Here is a 19,905-nt window from a genome sequence, read left to right as displayed (position 1 = left end):
CAGATTAGCTTGGTTTAAAGTAAAGAAAGCGAGGAACAGCTCCCAAAACTCTACACAAACCTACAAATGCACTGCCAGTCCTTCCACAAACTAAATTGGACTAATCTGAAAAAACCGTTCAATGCGCCCATACCCAAAGATACCTTGTGTGTCTCTACCAAGCCACGTTTATCAGGCACAGCAACATATCCTCAAGTCTTTTGGGTCCCTGTAGTGTCGGAGGCCGTTGGGTAGTTGCTTAATTTGCTGTACTTTCAGTGTCTTCTGTTTATTTTTGCTTCAGTAAAAAAAAGTTCACCTGACTGATTCCTCTGCTCTGGTCTTTCATTGATATCACTCTCCCATCCTCCTGCCCCTGCATCTTCCCATCCTCAGACTACACCTACTTCTACAAGGGGAAGGAGTACTGGAAATTCGATAACCAGAAGCTGACTGTGGAGCCTGGATATCCAAAGTCCATCCTGCGTGACTGGATGGGCTGCGACCAGTCCGACATGGAGCGCTCCGGCAACAACGGTAACCCTGGGGAACGCCAGCTGCCCCCGGATGATGTCGGCATCATTGTGACCATCAACGACGTCCCCCCGACAGTCAATGCCATCGCCGTGGTGATCCCTTGCATTCTGTCGCTGTGCATCCTGGTGCTCGTGTACACGATCTTTCAGTTTAAAAACAAAGGAGTGCAGCAAAACACCATGACACAGCACTACTATAAATACCCTGTTCAGGAGTGGGTATGACAGCCAACTTGATTCAGAATAGGTCAAAGGTCGTGGATTGAAGGACGGTCGAGCTGTAGTCATGCGTTAGCTAGCTAATGTAGGCTAATGGCCAAAAATGCTAGCAAAGGACAAAACGCTAACGATTGCTTAAAGATGTAGGCTCACTCAAAATGTCTTTTTGGGAGTGGATTCAGATTTCTGGCTCAGAGTGGGAGAGATTTGTTTCTTATAGCACATCCAGAACGATCTAAAAGACTTCAAAATGCATCTTTCTGGTTGTGCTTTCACTTAAAATGGGATCGTATGAACTTTGAAACCTTCTTCTGCGACGTACAACACACCGCTCTCCTGCTCAGTGAAAATTTAAAAAGAGTGGAGAAAGAAAGATGCTCCTCTAAGCCAGATATCACCTCCAAGCTTGTTTTAACAACTTGTATATGTGAACTGCTACAAGTCAGATGAAATTTAAAGAAAAAAAGAGAAACAGTTTCAAATATCAAACTTGAAAATAGAATATAGGTAGAAAGGCCATAACAAAAAAACCAAGGATCTCTCCGTGGATCACTGATGTTTGTTTGATTTGCGTTCAGCTGTTCTGAGATGTTAAACTGTCAAAGAGGATCTTTTTCTCTCTTTTTTCATCATTCACAAAAAACATCACTATTGTCTTGGTCCATCTAAAATCAAAAAGCAAATGCACTGGTTTACACTGCCTGTTTACACTGGTTGGTTTCTGCAGGCGTAGAATAGCAAGTCATCGGCGTATAGACGTGGAAAAGCTCTACAGCTTAGCAAAATGCTAACACTAAACTTCTTAAACATCCTCTCAGATTTAAGGAGCTCTATAAATCCATGAAACGCCTCATGAGACATTTTTTAATGATTGTAGAAAATATCATTCATGAAGCACCATGAACCAGGAAAAAGGATTCATGCCCTCGCTGTGCTTTTTACTTGAATCTTGTTTCCTTTCATGGCATGTAGCAGTGGTGCTAACCACAACAGAAAGTTCAGAGTTCCTTTAAAACCATTTCTTTGACTTAACTTTTTTACCAGCAGGAGATTTTCTTTCTGTCCCTTTTTATATGTTATAAAATATATCGGACTGTTGTTACTGGACACGCAGAGAAAAGCTACTCGTGTTTATGCAGCTACAAACATATCACTGGGTAAATTGTAAGGGTTTATTTTTGAGGAATGAACTTTAAAGTAACCTCATGTCTGATTGGCTCTTCCTCCTCTGAACATACATGTGATTAATAATGATTTCAGAGCTTCTCTTAAATGTTACATAATAGTCAGTATTTATTCTCACCTTTGACTTTGTGTTTTACTACAGCACGCACATCAAACTTATTTTAGTTGTGACCCAATCAGAGTGAAAATAAGACGGCAGCCTCTTTGTAACTAGAAAAAATTTGTGAATGTTTACCGGTGTGGTGACCGATTACTTACGACTGCACGGGTCACCTGGTGAGGGATACTTAGGCTACGTTCACACTGCAGGTCTTAATGCTCAATTCAGATTTTTTGATCAAATCCGATTTTTTTGTCTGCTCGTTCACACTACAAATAAAATGATGTCACACACAACGCGCTCTGTTCAGACCCAGAGCAAACAATATTGTTTGACTGATGGCCCTTAATATAAAGACTTCGGACTTTACGTTTCCCAATTTTTGCTTTAAGTTATTTTGTTATTCACATAATAATGTAAATAACCTAATAATGATCCTTGTTGCTGTTTTAGAGGAGCGCTGCTTCAAAGGATAGCTGCAGATTTCTGTCAGAATCTGCAGATTATACAGTACAAATAAAATGTTCACGTTTCTCCAACGTTGTCTTGTCACTAACATCTACGCTGGATGTCCAGGAAGCGTTCGCGGTGTCTTCTCCGGCGCTGATAATTGGCGTCTGTCTTGTGTCGGTGACGTAAAAGACGGATTTAATGCGACGTGACCATCAAACAGCAGTCGCTTTCTGAAACATCGGATAGGTATCGGATTCAGGACCACATACGAAAGTGACCCAGATCGGATTTGAAAATATCGGATTTGTGCCGTTCACACTGTCACACCAGGATCGGATATGGGTCGCAGAGGGTCAAAAAAGTCGGATTTGATGCGCTTTCACCTGCAGTGTGAACGTAGCCTTAGTATCCTCGTCAGTTCAACATAAGGAGAGACTGAGCATGAGCATTTCTGCAGGATGCGGTTAAACCAGATCCAACCTTCAGTCTATTAACACGATGGAAAGATGATTTGGTGGAAACTTTACCAAATTCGCAGAGATGTTTCTTCCAAAGCATATTTTCAGTTTTCTATAAATGTCATTAATGAAAGACTAATTACAGTGAAGAAAGGGAGGAAACACAAAGTTAAAGGAGAGGTTTGACTGCAGGGAGCTGGAGAGCGTGGGTCTGCATTAGTATGCCGGCTGCGGCGCCGCGACATTGACCAAGCTTAATGAAGTACTTCTGTTCACAAAGCTCTAATAGGGGCTACATGCCCTTCGCATCCCTCGCTTTAATCCGACTGTCTTTTCTCGCTGTCCTGCTGTAATTCTCCTCATCCGTCCGGCCTCTCGTCTCTTTGTCCTTCTAATCGTTTCCCCCTCGACCTCCTGAATCCATCAGGGCTCCTCTCCTGTCTTTTTTTTTTAGGATTTAAATCCATCTGTACGAAGGCCTCTGTCATGTCCAGTGAGCACCACTAACTCGATAAATTTGATTTGACAAGCGATTTCACCGTGGAGGCTACAGTGTGGTGTGAAAAAGTGCCAATATTCCTCTTCGTCTTTAGCTCTGACTTGGCAGGTTTTATGGTTTTAAACATCTTTACGTGTTAGCTTTGTGCAAATATGCTCAGTCAACTCACAATATGAAGTTATATGGATGCATTTAAAGTGGGAAGTTATACGATATGTGTTTGGGTACATTAAGGTTTGTTAGGACAGACTGAAATCTACATCCAATCTGTTTCCATTTTAATCCTTTGAAATGAAAAATTTTAGGGCGTAAGTTTGGACGTTTCTAACAGCTGCCGAGCAGGACGCCAACATAAAGATGTCTGTGCTGTTTGATGAAAAGTTTTATCCATCTGGCCTCGCAAAGGCAGCGATGTACCCTCAAAGAAGCAGATTTGAGTGCTGTTATGTAACACTCCAGCAGCGCTGCGGTGCTAACTATAAAGGCTGCTTTATTTAAACACACAAGCTGCTCATTTAAATGCCATTAACCCTCCTAACATGACTCATAATGGGTCGCGCGGAGGCCATTCTGCTCCCCAAAGGGGCTTTGGAGTCCCCCGTCCGTGACCTCGCACCTCCAGCTAAAAAACACCGCTGGGACATCCCGACTGAGTCACTGTTTATCCAGACGCAGCTGAACATTTATACAGGCCTGCTTTAAGCCCAGGCAAACACAATGTCCCTGTTTTATCTTGTTCCTAAAACACTTAATGATGTGATTCCTGCACAAGTAGGTGCAACAAACCTACTCGAGACCCCAAACATTTAAAAAGCTTTCCCTCTCTCTACCCTGCCTTCGTCGGCTCATCCACAAAGCTCTCTGTCCTGCAGTAATTGAATGTGTTCGCGGCGTATATCCTTGCAATTACTCGCTGCTGTCGAGAGCAATTCAGCACACGCAGCATTCAGCACAAATCGATGGCGTTCAATACCCCGCAGCACTATTTCGACTAGGTTGGAAAAGTGCATATCTGTTCCTTGAAGGTGTCCAATAAATGCAGAACAAGACATTCTGCTGCTTTTTTACCTTTAAGCCTGTTTACAGCATGCAGAAAAAGTCTGCTGGGAGGGTCGTGTAGCTAACGGAAACACGAACGTCTATCCAAAGAAAATTGCCTCCAGGACCAAACGCGTCTTTTCTCTTTGTGCTTTCTCAGCTCGATGGTTTGAACAGAGCTCCTCGGCGGGTGAAATTTAAAAAGAGGAAAATTGAAAAGCTGCGCTCTGAAAAGTAATGAGAACGACGGGGTCACGTGTGCTGTCATCAGTAGGTTGGGTGTTATCGGAGATTTCCATGTACAAATGCTGCAAAAGCAAACACGGCGGCTCCACTAAGAGTTAGAAACGATCACCGTTCTCACAGGCGTACAAGAAACTTTAAGGTTCAGAACGTGAACCAACTTCAGCGGCTGTGCACCGACAGTTTGACTGCTTTTCTGTTGGGATATCACGAAGTACCGCAGTCGTGCAGAGGACAAACAGCTGGCTGTACAATGAACAGAAGGTTAACTTCGATACTTATTGATATTTGGTCAGATGACTTTATTTGTCAGTTCTTGATGACCAAAAAGGTGACTTACTGTTTTTCATGGTGCACTTCTGTGTAAAAAGAAAGCAAAGTTTCTGATGGCTGCCCGGGTTTGACTCGTGCAGACGTTTATGCTCCTCGCTGTGACCTCAGTAAACACTTTGTTGTTGACTCTGTGGTCACTCGTCTCACGTCTGAGTGATTAAAACACGTTATGGTCATTATATGGGTCACGTTGTTAGTCAATAACATGCAGTCAGATCCTCCTCTTGTTGGTCAAAACGTCTTGATAGCAACGAGGAAAATGCTCAGCTTGAGGCTTTTTCAGCAGGTCAGTGTTTAATACTGTTGTCACACTGAAATCTTAATTTTAAAAACGGAGCTTAAAGACATGCTGCACATGAACAGAGCTGATGAACTGTAAACTGCTTCGACGGGTATATTAGCTGGTTGCCTTCCTGACTTTTCTGGAGGAAACGTGGGGCAGATGTCGTGTGATCCTCGAGCTTGTTAAGCTGGTAGTTGGCTGTTTGTTGTGGTTTGTAAATAGCGTAGCTCCAGGCTCGGCGCTGTCATAGCTGCTCTGAGAGACGAGGAGGAGATAGAGAGTTGTAGTGTTCTTGCAGTGTCTTCACCTTGAGGGAGTAAACATTTCATGCCGCTAACACTAACGAGGGGTTCCCACCCCGCTTCAGCGCACACGCGTGTAATAATAACGGTCTCCTACGTCATTCTTCTCGCTCTCGGTGCTGATCCGCAGTCTCAGAGTGCTGTTATTTAGCTCGCACACAGCATTATTACTAATGTCAGTGTTGTTGTCATGTACTTACTGTATGTATGACGGTAGCAGGCAGATTAAAAATCTCTTTACATCTTCTTACATGTCGCAGGCCGCCGAGTCGCTGCACCGATGCAGTTGGGGATTAAGTGCCTTGCTCCAGGGCACTTCAGCAGTATTTGTTCATGTTGAGAGAAACACTTTTCATGCAGTTCTTGGTGCTGGTTTTTCAGCACTTTTCGGGTTAAAGCTGCCAGCTTTACGGTGGGTCGCTTGACTCGTATTTCTTTTTCAGGCTCCTGTGAAGGTTGACATGAGTGACTGAGGGCTGGTTTCACAAAGACAGACTTGTAGTCTGCTTACCTTTAACGTCAGGCTCAATTAGACCTCTGAATGCTGCCTCTCAGTCGGACTAATCAGATGTGAAAGGCTGAAAACTTTTAAATAAATAATAAATATTCTAATGTAATATTATGAGGTCAGTGAACGTGTCCATTTGAAATAAAGTCATACTGACACTAGCTAGTTTAATTTGCTAAAATTTGTAATTTAAAAATTCCTAAAATTAGATTTGTATTTAACTATTAGAGTTAATGTTCTGATCCTAAGAACAATGTTTTAGATTTTAAAGTCTAAGTGAAATATTTGGTTTAGTTAAATCTGCTTATTGTAATTATCTGGTGTCATTCCAGTTTAATTTTACACTCATGTTTATGGCTGTACTGTATTTACAGCTTTGTCTCAAAAGGTAAACTATGCATTAATGCAACGATACTTTTTATCTAAAAGTTACCTATGACTGTGATTTTACTTTTTCAACCACAATAAGATGAAATTTGCATCAGGCTTATATATACTTCTACAGTATAATCTCAGATTTAGCTTTCAGATTACTACAGAGTGATAGTCTCAGTAACTCAGATATTGTACTTTTTTAAATTTTCTGACAGGTATAAGGAGGTTAATTTGGATTTAATTAAAACTGGATCAACAGCTAACCTTAACTAGCTGAACAGTGAAATTTAAACGTTTGTAGATCTCATAGATTATTTTTTATTTTTATTTAAAAATACAGATTTTACGCTTTAACCATAAAAAAAGAAAATCTAACTAAAATCTCTTTGTAAAACCAGACCTTGTGTTCATTCATCCTCATCAGGTTGGAATAGTTGTACAAAACAAATTTTTATGGAGGTTTTTTCTCAGTTAAGCAGCAAGTTCAGCTTTTCGAGTGGCCTGCAGTACTTCAAGAGAGGATTCAGTTTTCACACAGGAGGGGTGGTGAGCTGGTAAATTTTCCATCGTATTTTACATGATTTAAAAATAAAGATATTTTTAAATCATGCACTCTTTACTAAAGTTTCACCACCACCTCTACTTTAATCCTCTGGGAGAAAAGTCTTTGTATATATTTACTGAGATTTACAGAAGAATAGCTGTTTACAGTGTTCTCAGCAGATGTCTGTTTGTGCAACGTGAAGAAGGATACAGGAAGAAAACATGCTGTTGTGATCAGATTATTCATATTAGTTATGGGACATGCATAGAGACAAGATATATGTACATGAGATTTTTAAAGTATGTGAAGGACACTGTCTGTCCACAGCTCTTTCAGTTTGAAACGTATTTATTCAGCTCAGTTCTGTGTTTGTCACAGAGGGCGAAAGGTCCTCTTTTATGGATATGCAGACCTGGGATAAACTGTCTTTGAATTGTGTCTCATTTCTGCTGCCGTTGTTGGATTTGTCAACTTTGGCACCTGGTTTCTCTTCTTTCCACATTCCTACTCTCATGACTGTCTGTGTGTCAGCTTCAGTTTAACAAAAGGAGAAACTTGGTCGCCAGGAATGAAAAAAGATCAAAGAAGTGAACAGAAGTCTGTGTCATGTTGTCCCAGGTCTGCGGACGATGTTCTGGTGGCTTCGGACAACAGTGAGTTGCCTTTAAAGGTAGACTTAGTTATCTGACACCGCCACTCCTGATCTGGGTGACACTCAGAGATGGTCGTTCAGAAGAAACGGCAGCAACGAGACGCTGCAAAGCAACATCTTTGATTTTTTAAAACGTTTCTGAGAAATGCAGCTATCGTGGATGTAGTAACACTTTATTTTACAGGTCCAACGGTTTCCTAACATTCCCTGAAATTAAATATAATCTGAAGATTTCAGTGCTGTACATATCAAAACACTGATACACTGTCTAACAACAAATCTATAATAATCTTCATATACAATACATAATAAGTATATCATTGCCTACTTATACCTCAAATAAAATCCAGGTCCGTATGCAGTATGTGTTGAGCATCAGTGTAAAAGTGGTCAAAGATTTAGACCAGGAAAAGCAACTGGTTAGAAAATCTGCCCACTTAATGGCTTAAAAGTAAATAATGAAACCTTAAAATTAATTTTAAAATAAACAGGGAAGTAATAAACTGATGCTGATGTAACAACATATTGAGACCTCCCTGTAGGCCGGTACACCACAGCCAGTGTTCGATGGTGGCGTCTGTGTCGAGTGTCAGCACACTGGCTGAAGTCATGCGCAGGTTTTTATTGCATGTTTGTTGAGTTTAGATCCTAAAAAATCTAAAAGCAACTGCAAAGAGTTTGGGTTCCTTTTGTGGAACAGATGATCTTACATTAAACACTGCCTCGATCCAGCTGTAGTTGTGATTTGGTGCTATATAGATGAAACTGAAAATTATTATGAGCTCTCCAAAAGTGGATCCCAGTGGGAGTGGGTGTAAAGAAAATCGAACCAGGCCAAGAATAGATCCTTGAGGGACACCACAGGTGACGGAGAACTCACCAAGGCTCACGGCTTCTTCAAATCAACGTCACAATATATTACAAAAATAATATTAATATATAACTTGAGCTAGAAGATGCTAAAGTCAGCAGGGGCCTTGCATATACTGATTGCACGAGGCTTTCACCTGCTCATTGACCTGTTTAAGTAACAAATCCACAGAGGAGGCAAAAACATAAGAGAAACAGTAAATCGGTGTGTTTTTGCACCGAGCACACAAAGCTGTGCAAATATGCGACAGTTCAGGGACTCCAGACACACGGGGAGCAAAAGGCTCCTGAATTCACCAAACGCTCAGCAGATTTCAAACCCAAGTGCTGCAGCACCTCACACAAATCCCATTATAGGCCCAATTATTATAATGACCTCTACATGTTATCCATGCAGCAGTGCTTTAACTTAAATTCTACATTTGAGAAATTGAATAACAGGGAAGGCGGTTGGAAATTACGCAAACAATGCTATGCACAATATTTTCAATACATTATAAAAATATGGTTCCAAAGAATATCCATTTATTATCCGTACAGTGTGCAGCAGCTAAGGTGAGAGAACTGGCAAAGATGGCGATAGATAAAAGATTTTTTTAAAAGATTTTTGGGGCAAAAATCATGAAACTTTTTGATTATTTTAGTTGACTTTGTCCCAACGACCATTAAAGTGATGTCAGATGTGTTTCAGCATGACTGGCTCCCAGAATAGCTTTGGTTTGGTCCACATGCCGAATCCTACAGAGTCCACGGCAGCAAAACAAATATGAGGAGCTGTAATAATATAGAAATGTACTCGGGTTTAAATCGATCTTTGTGTTTCCGATCAATAACACGTTAGCTGCTCTTTCTCCTGGAAATCAATCACAAGCTTAACAGCTAATGAGCTCCACTGTAATCCTCTCTGTGCTCCATCCTGACCAGCAGGAGAAGCCGAGGCTCCGATGAAGCTCTGAGTGAAGATGATGGATGGACGCAGTAACCACAGACAGCCTCCAGTTCCTGATTACAGGTTTACATCTACAAAGTCCTGTTTCATGACACGAGCAGAGGTTTAAAAACGTCATGGTTTATAACCTCAACCTGAAACTTTTTGATTATAAAATCTCATTTGTCAAGTTAATAAATAATAATGAGTTTAGATATCTGAAAAAGGATCGTCTTTATCCAAATATATATATTTATCTCACAATCTTTAATTACTTTGAGCAAACAGGTTTACATTGTAGCTTATTTTACATTGTTTATAATGTCAAAAATCAGCAGTTCTGTAAGACACTAAATGCTGCTTAGAAAGCAGCTGCAGTGAAAATACCTCAGAAAGGACCTCAAATATTTTTTATTTCTTTTATTCAATCAGATAATCCCATCGAGGCTCAGCGCACATTTACAAGAGCAGTTTCAGACAGTATAACAAAAAAGTTTGTATAATTAAATTCATATAAAAGGAAAATAATTAGCTGAAAATTACTCTTATTGATGGTGTCAAATGCGAAAATTAATTATAGATAAATATAAATCATATTTTTTAGTGCTGCTAACTTACAGGAAGTAGGAAATATTTATTTTGCTGGATTTCATATACATATGTTTATTCAAGTCAAATGTTTTTCATTCAGTGCGGCGCCTACAGCGTCGGATACGCCGCAGCTGATTAAGTCAAACCACTGAAATAGTTCAAAACAACCAGATAAATAAAAATAGGATGAAGTCACAATAACACGACGATGAAATGATGTTTGTTAGTTATGCTCACCTGATCTGTTCAAAAGAAAATGTTACAGAAACTATGAAATCTTTATTTTATGTGAAATATCTATTTAAATCGTTTCCATTGCAGATTCTTTTATATTTCTACTTTGAATGTTTCAGTGTTTGATTGACTCAGAATGAGCTGAACACACTTTATGTTGTGATTGAGACACAAATCTGAGTCGTATGAAGCTGTGGAGCCTGTAAAATCCAAAACAACACGTTTTACTGCATCCAGAACCGTTTTTATCACGACGAATGCAAAAACCTGCTTTCTTAAATTCCACCGACACAAACGCGTCGCTGAGGTCTGGGAGTGGCGTCACGTGGCTGAGTCTTCCTTTAACTTGCCTGTTGTTGCCTTTAGTTTCTAACGTTGTCTAAAAAATGTAGGAGAATAAAAACATATCAAAGGTAGTCTGGCAGACTTTTTGAAGATATACTGATGTTCTCTGGATAGTTTCACTACTACTATTACTTCTAGGGAGATTTTATCAGAAATAGCTTTAAGAGAGATTCGCTTCAGTTTGTTTTTCTTATAGAGAAAAAGACGTTTTCTGTAAATACAGTTTGGTTTTTCTTTGGATTTTTGGGTTTTTATGACTAAATGGGTTGATTATAAAATTAAAATGAAAAAAATCGGACCTTGGCTTCACTTCTTTACAAGCGAACTAAAGCACAGTTTGGATTCTCTCGTGTTCCAGTCGGACATCCTGTAAATAGAACCTTTTCTATCTTTATTTCTCTCTTATTTAAGATGAACCTCATCATCCTTTGCACACGACGTTGTACCATTTTTATGACGATGCTTATGTCTGATAGGCATGTTTACGTTAATGACTCGAGAAAATTATAATTGCGGTTTTCTTATTTAAACACTTGACTGGAACAGAGATGTTTGTTGTTGTTTTTTCTATGTTTGCTTTGGTTTTATTGTCCACGCTGGTCATATACCAATAACACCTGTTCTGTTAACAATGAACTGTCAATAAAAGTGAAAACTTCATCGTCTAAGACGCGTCTTTTACTTTTTTGCAGATCAATAACTCGTCATGAGTCATGGATTACATCTCTGATGGGCCCAGAGTTACATTTGAAACCCATGAACCCTGCTTCTGCTTGAGGTCACTTCCTGTTAAAAGGGAGTTCTTCCTCCCAGCTGTCACCATTGGGGGATTGTGTGATTGTTGGGCTTGTCTCTCTGTTGTGAGCTTTTTGGTCTATAAAGCACATTATGAAGATAATGTTTGTCTGAGTTGAACTGAAATGAGCTGATTGGTGGACGCCCGAGTTTCCCGTGAACATGGTAACACTTCTGACTGACTTCTGTGTCGCTGCCCCGCAGGCTGTTTGAGGGCATCATTTAATTTTTTCCTGCTGTGCTCCTTTTCCTTCTGTATATCAGGAACGTCGTTAATCTAACTTTTGATCTTTCTGTGTTCGCTTTAATGCCGTTTCCCTGCTTCATCACGACTGTGTCAGACAGCTGCTGCATAACAGACATATTTTTATTGATCTAAAAAGGAAAACAAGCCTTTTCCCTGTGTTTTCTGTACATGCATTAATCTGCACATTTCATTTTTTTTTAATAGTCCTGATCGGGGATGAATTTTTCGCAGGTTCGTTAACTGCTCCGGAGCATCTGCAACACGAGCAGGAAAAATCTAACAGATGTGCATCATAAATCTGCCTTGTGGTATTTTGCAGAAATGCCCCTTTAGGGACACGTATGCTGCTCTTCTGATGAAATGCAATATGTTCAGCCACCTGCCCAGTAATGTGACGGAGCAGACGAGCTCAGACACTGATGCCTTCCAACTCCGTTTTAATTTCATGGAGATTTAATGTGTCATTTGGAGAAAATTTGACTTCTTTTATTACGTCCAAATGGATCATTGGGTCGTTCATATGCTTTTGACTTCATACGCTTTATGGCTGAAACTGTAATTGCTCGAAATGGGTCAGTGCATCACCATTTAGCAAGTTAAGGGTTCCCCTCGGAGGTTTTTGAGGAGTTGACCTGCTAACGTCTCACAAGGACACGCGTCCACACTCTGCTATGGAAAGACTTACGCTCTGTCCTCCTGCCTCACTGAACAGCTGCTATTTTTCTCATCTTGAAGGTCAAATGAAAAGATGTTTCTTTAATTGTAAAATTAACTGAACCCACCAGGAGAACGTGAAGAAGCAACATCCATGATGTTCTGTCTAAAACAGATCCCCAAAGTTAAAACAGCACCAGGATTCTCTGGTGTAATGCCATTTTGGACCACAAGAGGAAGTAGTGAGTAAGTCTGCCCAACATGAGCGTTATCAAAGTTATTGTTAGCTTATATTTGTGCAAAATTCACATTTCTGTTATTTGTACCAGAACCGTGACACGTGAAAAGGGCGTCTTCCTGTCGTAATGTCTGTGATGTAGAGACACAGAAGCACGCGTTGCTACGTTATTGATCTGATTTCTCATAGTTCAGCAGAGGAAACCAAAAAAGTGCATTCTGGGTAAACTTTAAAAGTTCTACCACCATGTGAGACACTGTAGGCGGCTGCTCAGGACGAGTTAAAGCGCATGAAAGGACATTTTAATACCAGGCTTATCTTCTAGTCCTGATTCCTGCTTTCTGACACAGACTGGACCCATCAGCTGGGTGGGTTATAAAGCCTGTAAACCCCGTACAGGGTTAGGAAGGAGGAATCGATCCATAGCACAGAGTTTACAGGCACTGAGTCACTGCTGGAGCCTCAAGTGGTCACAGGAGGAACTACAGTTTAAGTTTGTTCATTCGTTTCCTTTTCTTCCTCCCTTCCATCATCTTCTCTAATGTCTTTCCTTCATCCTTTCTTTCCTCCTTTCCTTCCATACTTCTTTATTTCCATCACTGATTCTTAATTCCTTGCTTCCTTTCCTTTTTCATTTGTTCCTTTCCATTTGTTGTTCCCTTTTCAACTTCTTCATCCTCATACCCTTTCCTTTTCATATTTCCTTCCTTTCTACTTCTGTCATTCTTCCTTCTGCTTCCTTTTCCCCTCTTTTCTTCCTTATTGTTTCCTTCTTTATTTCCTTTACTATTTCAGTCGAGCTGTAATATCTGATATAATAACCAAACTGAGGCTCATGTTGTCTCCGGCTGGGACGTCATCCGTCTTGTTTCCTGTAAAATTCCCCGTCTGTTCACACCAGTCGGGGCTTTTGTGACGTTCTCCGAACGACTTTGTTGAAAAAAAGGAAAAAGGAGCCACTTGTGTTAGAACCCGAGCTCATATTCATTAAACTTAAATCATTCGGCGCCCCGTCCTCTCAAGCACAGATGATTTATAACCACCTGAAGACTTTCTCATAATTATGAGACAGTAAGTGTCAGATATGCAGCATTAATCTTATCACAGACTTGAATAATGATGTTCCTGATGAATCCATCACGTCTTCAACTGAAACGTCTTTAGATCTGCTGATTAATGTCGTTCCTGCTGAACTCTGAACACGCTGCAGTGTGTTTGCATTTTTACAGCTTTGAGTGAAACAAATTAGACCCAAAGGTCTCCTTTTCTTTGTTCCCTTCTTTTCTTCCTTCTTTACTTCCTTTCATATTTGCTCCCTTCTTTGATTTTCCCTTTCCTCCTTCACTCCTTAATTCATTTGCCCTTTCTGGTCTCATTCCTTACTTCTCCTTTGCTATCCTTATTTCATCCTTCTTTCCTTCCTTTGTTCCTACCTGCTTCTTTGTTCCCTTTCCTTCTTAGTCTTCTTCTTCCCGTTTCATTCCTTCCTTAGGTACTCTCATTTCCTTTCCTTTCTTCCTTCCTTTCCTCTCTTTCTGTCATCCGTTTTCCCTTCCTTCCTGCCTCTTCCCTAACCCCCTTTCTTCTTTCGTTTTCTTTCTTCCTTTTTTTGCCTCCTTCTCCTTTCCTTACTTCCTTCCCTTTCCCAATCTCCTTCTTTCCTTCCTTTCCCTCTTCCATCCTCCTTTCCTTTCCTTTCTAGTCTAATTCTTTTTGAACATCAACAGCTGAAGTGAGCAACCTTAGTTCAGCTCTCGCGTCTCTCTGACCCACAGAGCATGACGAGCAACACTTCTTTACTTTTGTTCAGTCTTTATTGGCATGACCAGAAATCCAAGCATCTCCCACACAGTCCACGACTCTTGTGACCCATCGTTTGAAATCCTTTTCCATCCCTTCCTCTTATCATTAGTCTTGTTTTCGAGTTGAAGGAAAGTGAAGTCCGGTGCATTTGTTGTTGTAGCAGCACAGACGCAGACAGATCCTCCAGTGTGCGTCTGTTTCATCACGAGCCCAACACACGGGGACCAGTTCAGTACCAGTTAGTGCACGAGATCATGAAACACATGCTGTCCACCCTCCTGTTTCCCATCCTGCACTGGGGCAGCTCTCCTGGCACCTCTGTGGAAGAGAAACACGTTTCAAAAATGTTGAAATTTGCATGAATTTCAGTGCGCGGTGACATTTTACTTCTGTAAAATGAAAATCTGAGTACGACCTCTTCTGAAAGGAAACAATCTTTTTTATAATTACAGGTCAACAGTTACTAAAAATACACCAGATTCTTGGCGTGAACGCAGGAGAACAAACACATCGCTGTGCTTCCATCGTGGAGTCGAGCGTTTACCTTCAGGAGTCGCGTCCTCAGTTGTGTCACACTGCTCGTGTTTTTCAGTTTCCTTCTCGGCCTCCTCAGCCTTCCTCTCGTGGCTCTGATCACTTCCCATCTTTGGTCATGAAAAAGAGTCCCGCCTGAGGAAAAGCACACAGGTGGAAGCTGAGGTTAAAGGACTTACAGAAGGAAAACACTAAAAAGATCTTTTGGTTTCAGTCAGAGCCGAATGAGAAGACGGAGCAGTGACTACCTGAGAAGTTTTATCATTTAATTGGGGTTAATAAATAGCAAATATGGCAGGTTGAAAGAAACCGCAGAGTGAAGAGGGTGAAAAGTCAAAGGCTTGTTACCCACAAACTCTTCTTCTATCTAAACTGAAGAGGCGGTGCAATGTATGCAGTGGAGGGTGAAATGAGACGGGGAGAGGACAGAGATAGAAAGGCCTTGATAGCGAGGAAGAGAGATACAGACGGAGAGGAAGAGGACAGCAGACATCACCGCCACTCCTGGTTATCAGCTCGGACATCCCTAATCCCGTCCAGGACACCAATCCAATCAGACAAACACAATCAGCTCGCCGGACGCAGCTCGAGGGATCATCTTACTCTGCTCAACACGATCGCCGCGAGCTGCCCAGGCTTTCCCGGCCATGTGTAATGCATGCTGGGAAATTACACATAACCAGAAGGGCTTTTCAGCATCGTGTTACCCTGACGATAAAGCACACGAGTGTGTCGGTGCTTCACGAGCTGGAACAGTAAGAAAACACCGCCATCATCAGCTAAAAGCATAAACGCTGCTAAGTTCATTAACTGTCTGAACAGAAGCTGTTTGGAGAGTCTGAATAAATCATGCAGTCTCATCCACTCAGATCTGAGAGTTCCTCTGCAGTCCTCCCCTGAAGGCCGAACCAGAGCCAGTTCTGTCTGGTAACAGGAAGCAGCATCTACACCTGCTGCTGATGTCCTGTGGAGCCACAGCAGCGCTGGGATGTTTGTGCCCTGGTTGGTGACCGTTGCTGGAAGCTGCTGGAGGATGGTGCTGTACCAATAACCTCCACCCGCTTGCTTTGGTTGGTGTCACCCAAATAAACTATGGGCAACCGCTGCAACGGCCGGCGGCTGCCAGATGTTTGCAGACCGGTCTGTGTGACCGAGTCCTACCGTTAAGAAGTGCTGATGTTAAATATGATTCATCCTTAGAGAAAAACAACTGAACTAATCGTTCAGCTTCTGATTGGTCGGCCTGCGGCTCCAGACGCTCCAGACTCAGACGCATGAGCACCAGCTCGGGGACAGCTGGGACGTTTCTGGAACAAACGAGAACAAAATGCTGCTGAATATTTTCACACTTTTCATTCAAGGCACAGAGACAAACGGAGTCTCTAACACCGCCGGCGAGCCAGTGGAAGAAACGGCGGCAGTAAAACAAGAAGATATTAACTGCCTCACAAATGTGTAATGACTGTGGCCTTCTGGCTGGACCCCGAGGCAGTAACTTGTGATAATTTTCACATAAATGTGATTATGAGCCTCTCCTTTGGCCCAGATCTAAATCTAACACCAGAGGAGGCTCATCTGCTGGATGAGCGTTAAAGTGGAGCACAAAGAAAGAAAGAGAACAGCTGGATTGTTTTAACAGTAAAAATGCTGATGGCTTCGTTTCAAACACCTTTCATCTGAACCAAGTAGATAAAAAAGAGCTTTACTGGAGATTTGTGTACTTTGGTTTGTTTTGCATATATTAAGAGTTGCTTGCTGCCATCAGGCGCCTCATAAAAGTTCAAAACGTGACTTCAGAAACCAACAGGTGACATCATGGCGGCGACCTCCATCAAAACAGCCATCGACTCCAGTTGGGCCAAGACATTCAGGCCCATTTCTTAAGTGATGGCAGCTCCAAGAAACAGATGTTTTGGGGACATGTTGTTGGTCAGTGAGGAAGCGGCTTCGAAACACAAAGTGGAAAATGCCCAACCTGAGTCTTCATATTAGGACGCCACAAACCAACAGGTGATGGTGCGGCGGCCACGTTCCATTTTTATAGAACTATACCACAAAAAAAATGCTCGGTAAAAGCTCAAGGAACACGAGAGATTTAAAGATCTGAAACTCACGAGGAAAGTGTTTACCGAGGTCACGGAGCAGGTGAACTCGTTTTCTCACAGATTTCTATTGCACTGGGTGAGAGGTGTCGCCCCCTGGTGACTTTTAGAAAAATGCATGTTGAACTTGTTTCATCACTGGCTACAGAGTTTGTAGGTGAACCGCACAGCACCACAAAAAAAGGATCATGATACTTGTTCCTGGATAAATAAAGATATTCATAAATCTGCTGTTTACTGGCTTTATTCACAGAGCTGACCTGACGATTCAAATAATCTGGCAACCCCCAAAGTTCTTCTCATTAATGGGTTAGAAATGAGTCAGGTCAGAAAGCAGTCCCGTTAAAATGGAACAAACGAGCACCGAACAAACTCATCACAGCGACGTGTGTTTCATAGCTGAACTTCAGAGTGTCTCGATCAGCATTCAGAGCAGTCGCCTCGCTTCCCTCCTCGACTCTGTGCAGCACGGATCACAGCGGGAGAGAAACCCGAGCTAAAAATAGCTCCTTCCTCTCAGATATTGTTTTGTTTTGACTTGTGCGCCTCCTTATCTCTGCCGCTGCCCTCTTCAGCTCACGACAAACTGATTCGGCTTTTCCACAGCCCGAGGGCTCCCATCTGAACACAAAACTACATGTGACCCACAGAAAGCAGCTGCTGGCTGCAACAGCATAACGCTGTGGCAGGTACCTCCGATCTGACAACTCCACAGAGACCAACGGTGAATGCAAAATGATTTTAAATGAGCACAAAGAGGCAAGCTGACTGAAAACAGACACAAAACATGCACAAAAATGATCACAATGAGGCACAAAATGACTAAAAACAGACAGAAACCAACATCAAAGATGACAAAGTGACATCTAGGAGACATAAAATGACAAAATGCAGAAAAACCACAAAGATTTTCTGTAAAACAACTTAAAAAAGAAAAAATGACACAAAACAGGTGCAAAAAGACCACAAAGAGACTGAAAATGACTGTGACGAAATGCAAAAAGACTCAATATTTCTGCAAAACAACAAAAAATGAACAAAGTGACAACAAAGAGACCAAAGTTACACAGAAGGCCGTCTCTCTGAATGCTGCTATACTCGAACACCGCCTCACAAACCATGCTGACTTCAGTTCTCGCTTTTTTTCTGTCAGTAATGAAAGACTTTTGGCACGAATGGGGTCCACCCACTAGGAAATAATTAAGATAAATAATCTCTCAGCAGCAGATTAATTACAGCCTATCTGCATTACTGATTCGATTAAAGCCAGAGTGAGTTTGCCTCAGTTTTATTCTCTCTCTGCTCTGATGAACGGCTGTCACCGATTCAGGACTGTGTGGCGTTAGCTGACAGACGTTAGACGCTGCTTCATGCGTAATAGATCCACGACTTTAATATTTTTACTGTAAATGTGCTGAATGTTTCCAGCTTCTTTATTCGCTGATATACGATACGCAGGTTAAAATCCCACATCAGCCTTTTCTGTAAAAAACAAGACCAGAAATCTCTGATGTCTACTGGAAATACTGCAGCAAAGGTTTATGATTATAAAAGTGCTTAATGTTGTACATGATCAGATTAAATCACACATGCTGGCTTTGGCTCAGACTCGAACTGTCAGCCTGCCAGTTATCTCAAAGAAAGCAGTCTGTGGGAGGCAGAAACAAATGACTAAGAAAAAACAAAAATGATGACTCAAGAACTGAAAATGAGATGAAAAAGACTTTAAATCAGTATAAAGAGATACAAAAACAACTTAAACTGCATACAAAACAGCCAGAAAGAGCCTCAAAATGACTAAAAATTGGTAGAAATGACGTCAGGGACACAGAACAATTAAAAACTGGTGCAAAATCTGCACAAACAGACACAAACCGAGAACAAAGACACTCAAATGTCTAAAAATAGGCTTGAATGACCACAAATAGACTTAAAATACACGCAAAACAACAAAAACAGACCGATGACTGAAAAGATGCATGAAAACTAAAGGCGCGCGAACTCAAAGACCACGCCCAAGCTGCTGCAGGTTCATGTTTCCCTTCTGCAGGAACACCTGTGCAGATGTGGGCGGAGTCTAAGAGGACAACCCCGGAACCAGAAGTGTGTTTGTTTGTGTCTGTGTAGCTGTGCCTCATCAGACCTCCACGGCCTGCTCCTCATTACAAACACCAAACATGTCCTGACTGTTTAAGCATCGTGTGTCACCCATTATGAGGGGATCACGCGTGTTTCAGGCTTTCTAACTCCGTGTTGGTGACACGTGTGGGTCCGCTCCAGCCTGCAAACATGTTTACATCTGATCGCTTCGCCTGCAGAGAGCACAGGAGCTCCGACAGCCGCTCGGGGAGCACAGATTAATTTTAGCCCACCTAATCGACCCCCACGAAGCCCGCGAGACCCTCCGTCTGTGTCGGCCGCCGGTTCCGATTAGTTTGCGATGTTTCCAGGCAGAGAATCCCGATCGACGTGTCGGCGGAGTGAAGGCTGTGGAGATCCTGATGGAGGAAGAAGGATCACTCCGCGGAAATCTCCAAGCCAACGCGGAAGTGCCGCAATCTGCAATTCCTCTTACGTCCAGCAGAGGCAGCAGCGTGGCAGCCCCATAGACTTCCACAGTAAAAGACAGAAAACGTATTGTTGTGATCAAAGATACAAACAAAGAGAAAAAAAAAACAGACCAAGCTGAACACACAAAAAACACAAACAACAAAGTAAAGAACAAAAGGTTTCTGCAAAATGATCACAAAGAGACCAGAGTGATTGAAAATAGACAAAAATAGAATTTATGACAAGGACACGCCAACAACAACTGACATCAGACACTGAGTGATCACAGCAGTAAAACTCCAGACGA

The 19,905-nt window shown here is 41.8% G+C and overlaps 1 protein-coding gene and 1 long non-coding RNA gene across 3 annotated transcripts in view; one reads left to right on the top strand and one right to left on the bottom strand.

Annotated features, from left to right (window-relative positions):
• mmp24 (matrix metallopeptidase 24) overlaps positions 1–11,335 on the top strand; it is an 81,857-nt gene extending 70,522 nt beyond the window's left edge. For both annotated transcript variants that reach the window (XM_086293729.1, XM_086293730.1), the window contains one exon: positions 376–11,335. In XM_086293729.1, the coding sequence (XP_086149855.1) occupies positions 376–740 (365 nt within the window). In that variant the 3' untranslated portion in view covers positions 741–11,335. The remainder of the gene's footprint in view (positions 1–375) is intronic.
• On the bottom strand, positions 9,720–19,703 carry LOC147331422 (uncharacterized). Its single transcript, XR_015129188.1, has 3 exons — positions 19,421–19,703; positions 14,957–15,081; positions 9,720–14,730 (listed from the first exon to the last, which is right to left on the bottom strand). It is a non-coding gene; the product is annotated as an uncharacterized LOC147331422 (long non-coding RNA).
• Positions 19,704–19,905: the final 202 nt, after the last annotated feature.

The sequence above is a fragment of the Aulonocara sp. 'chitande type north' Nkhata Bay genome, linkage group LG5 (assembly GCF_057382095.1).
Source record: "Aulonocara sp. 'chitande type north' Nkhata Bay isolate Kocher_YH1m ecotype deep benthic linkage group LG5, A_spYH_male_GT1.1, whole genome shotgun sequence".
Lineage (NCBI taxonomy): Eukaryota > Metazoa > Chordata > Actinopteri > Cichliformes > Cichlidae > Aulonocara > Aulonocara sp. 'chitande type north' Nkhata Bay.
Note: the sequence above shows the minus strand (reverse complement) of the source record. Positions and strands in the feature narration are given on the sequence as shown.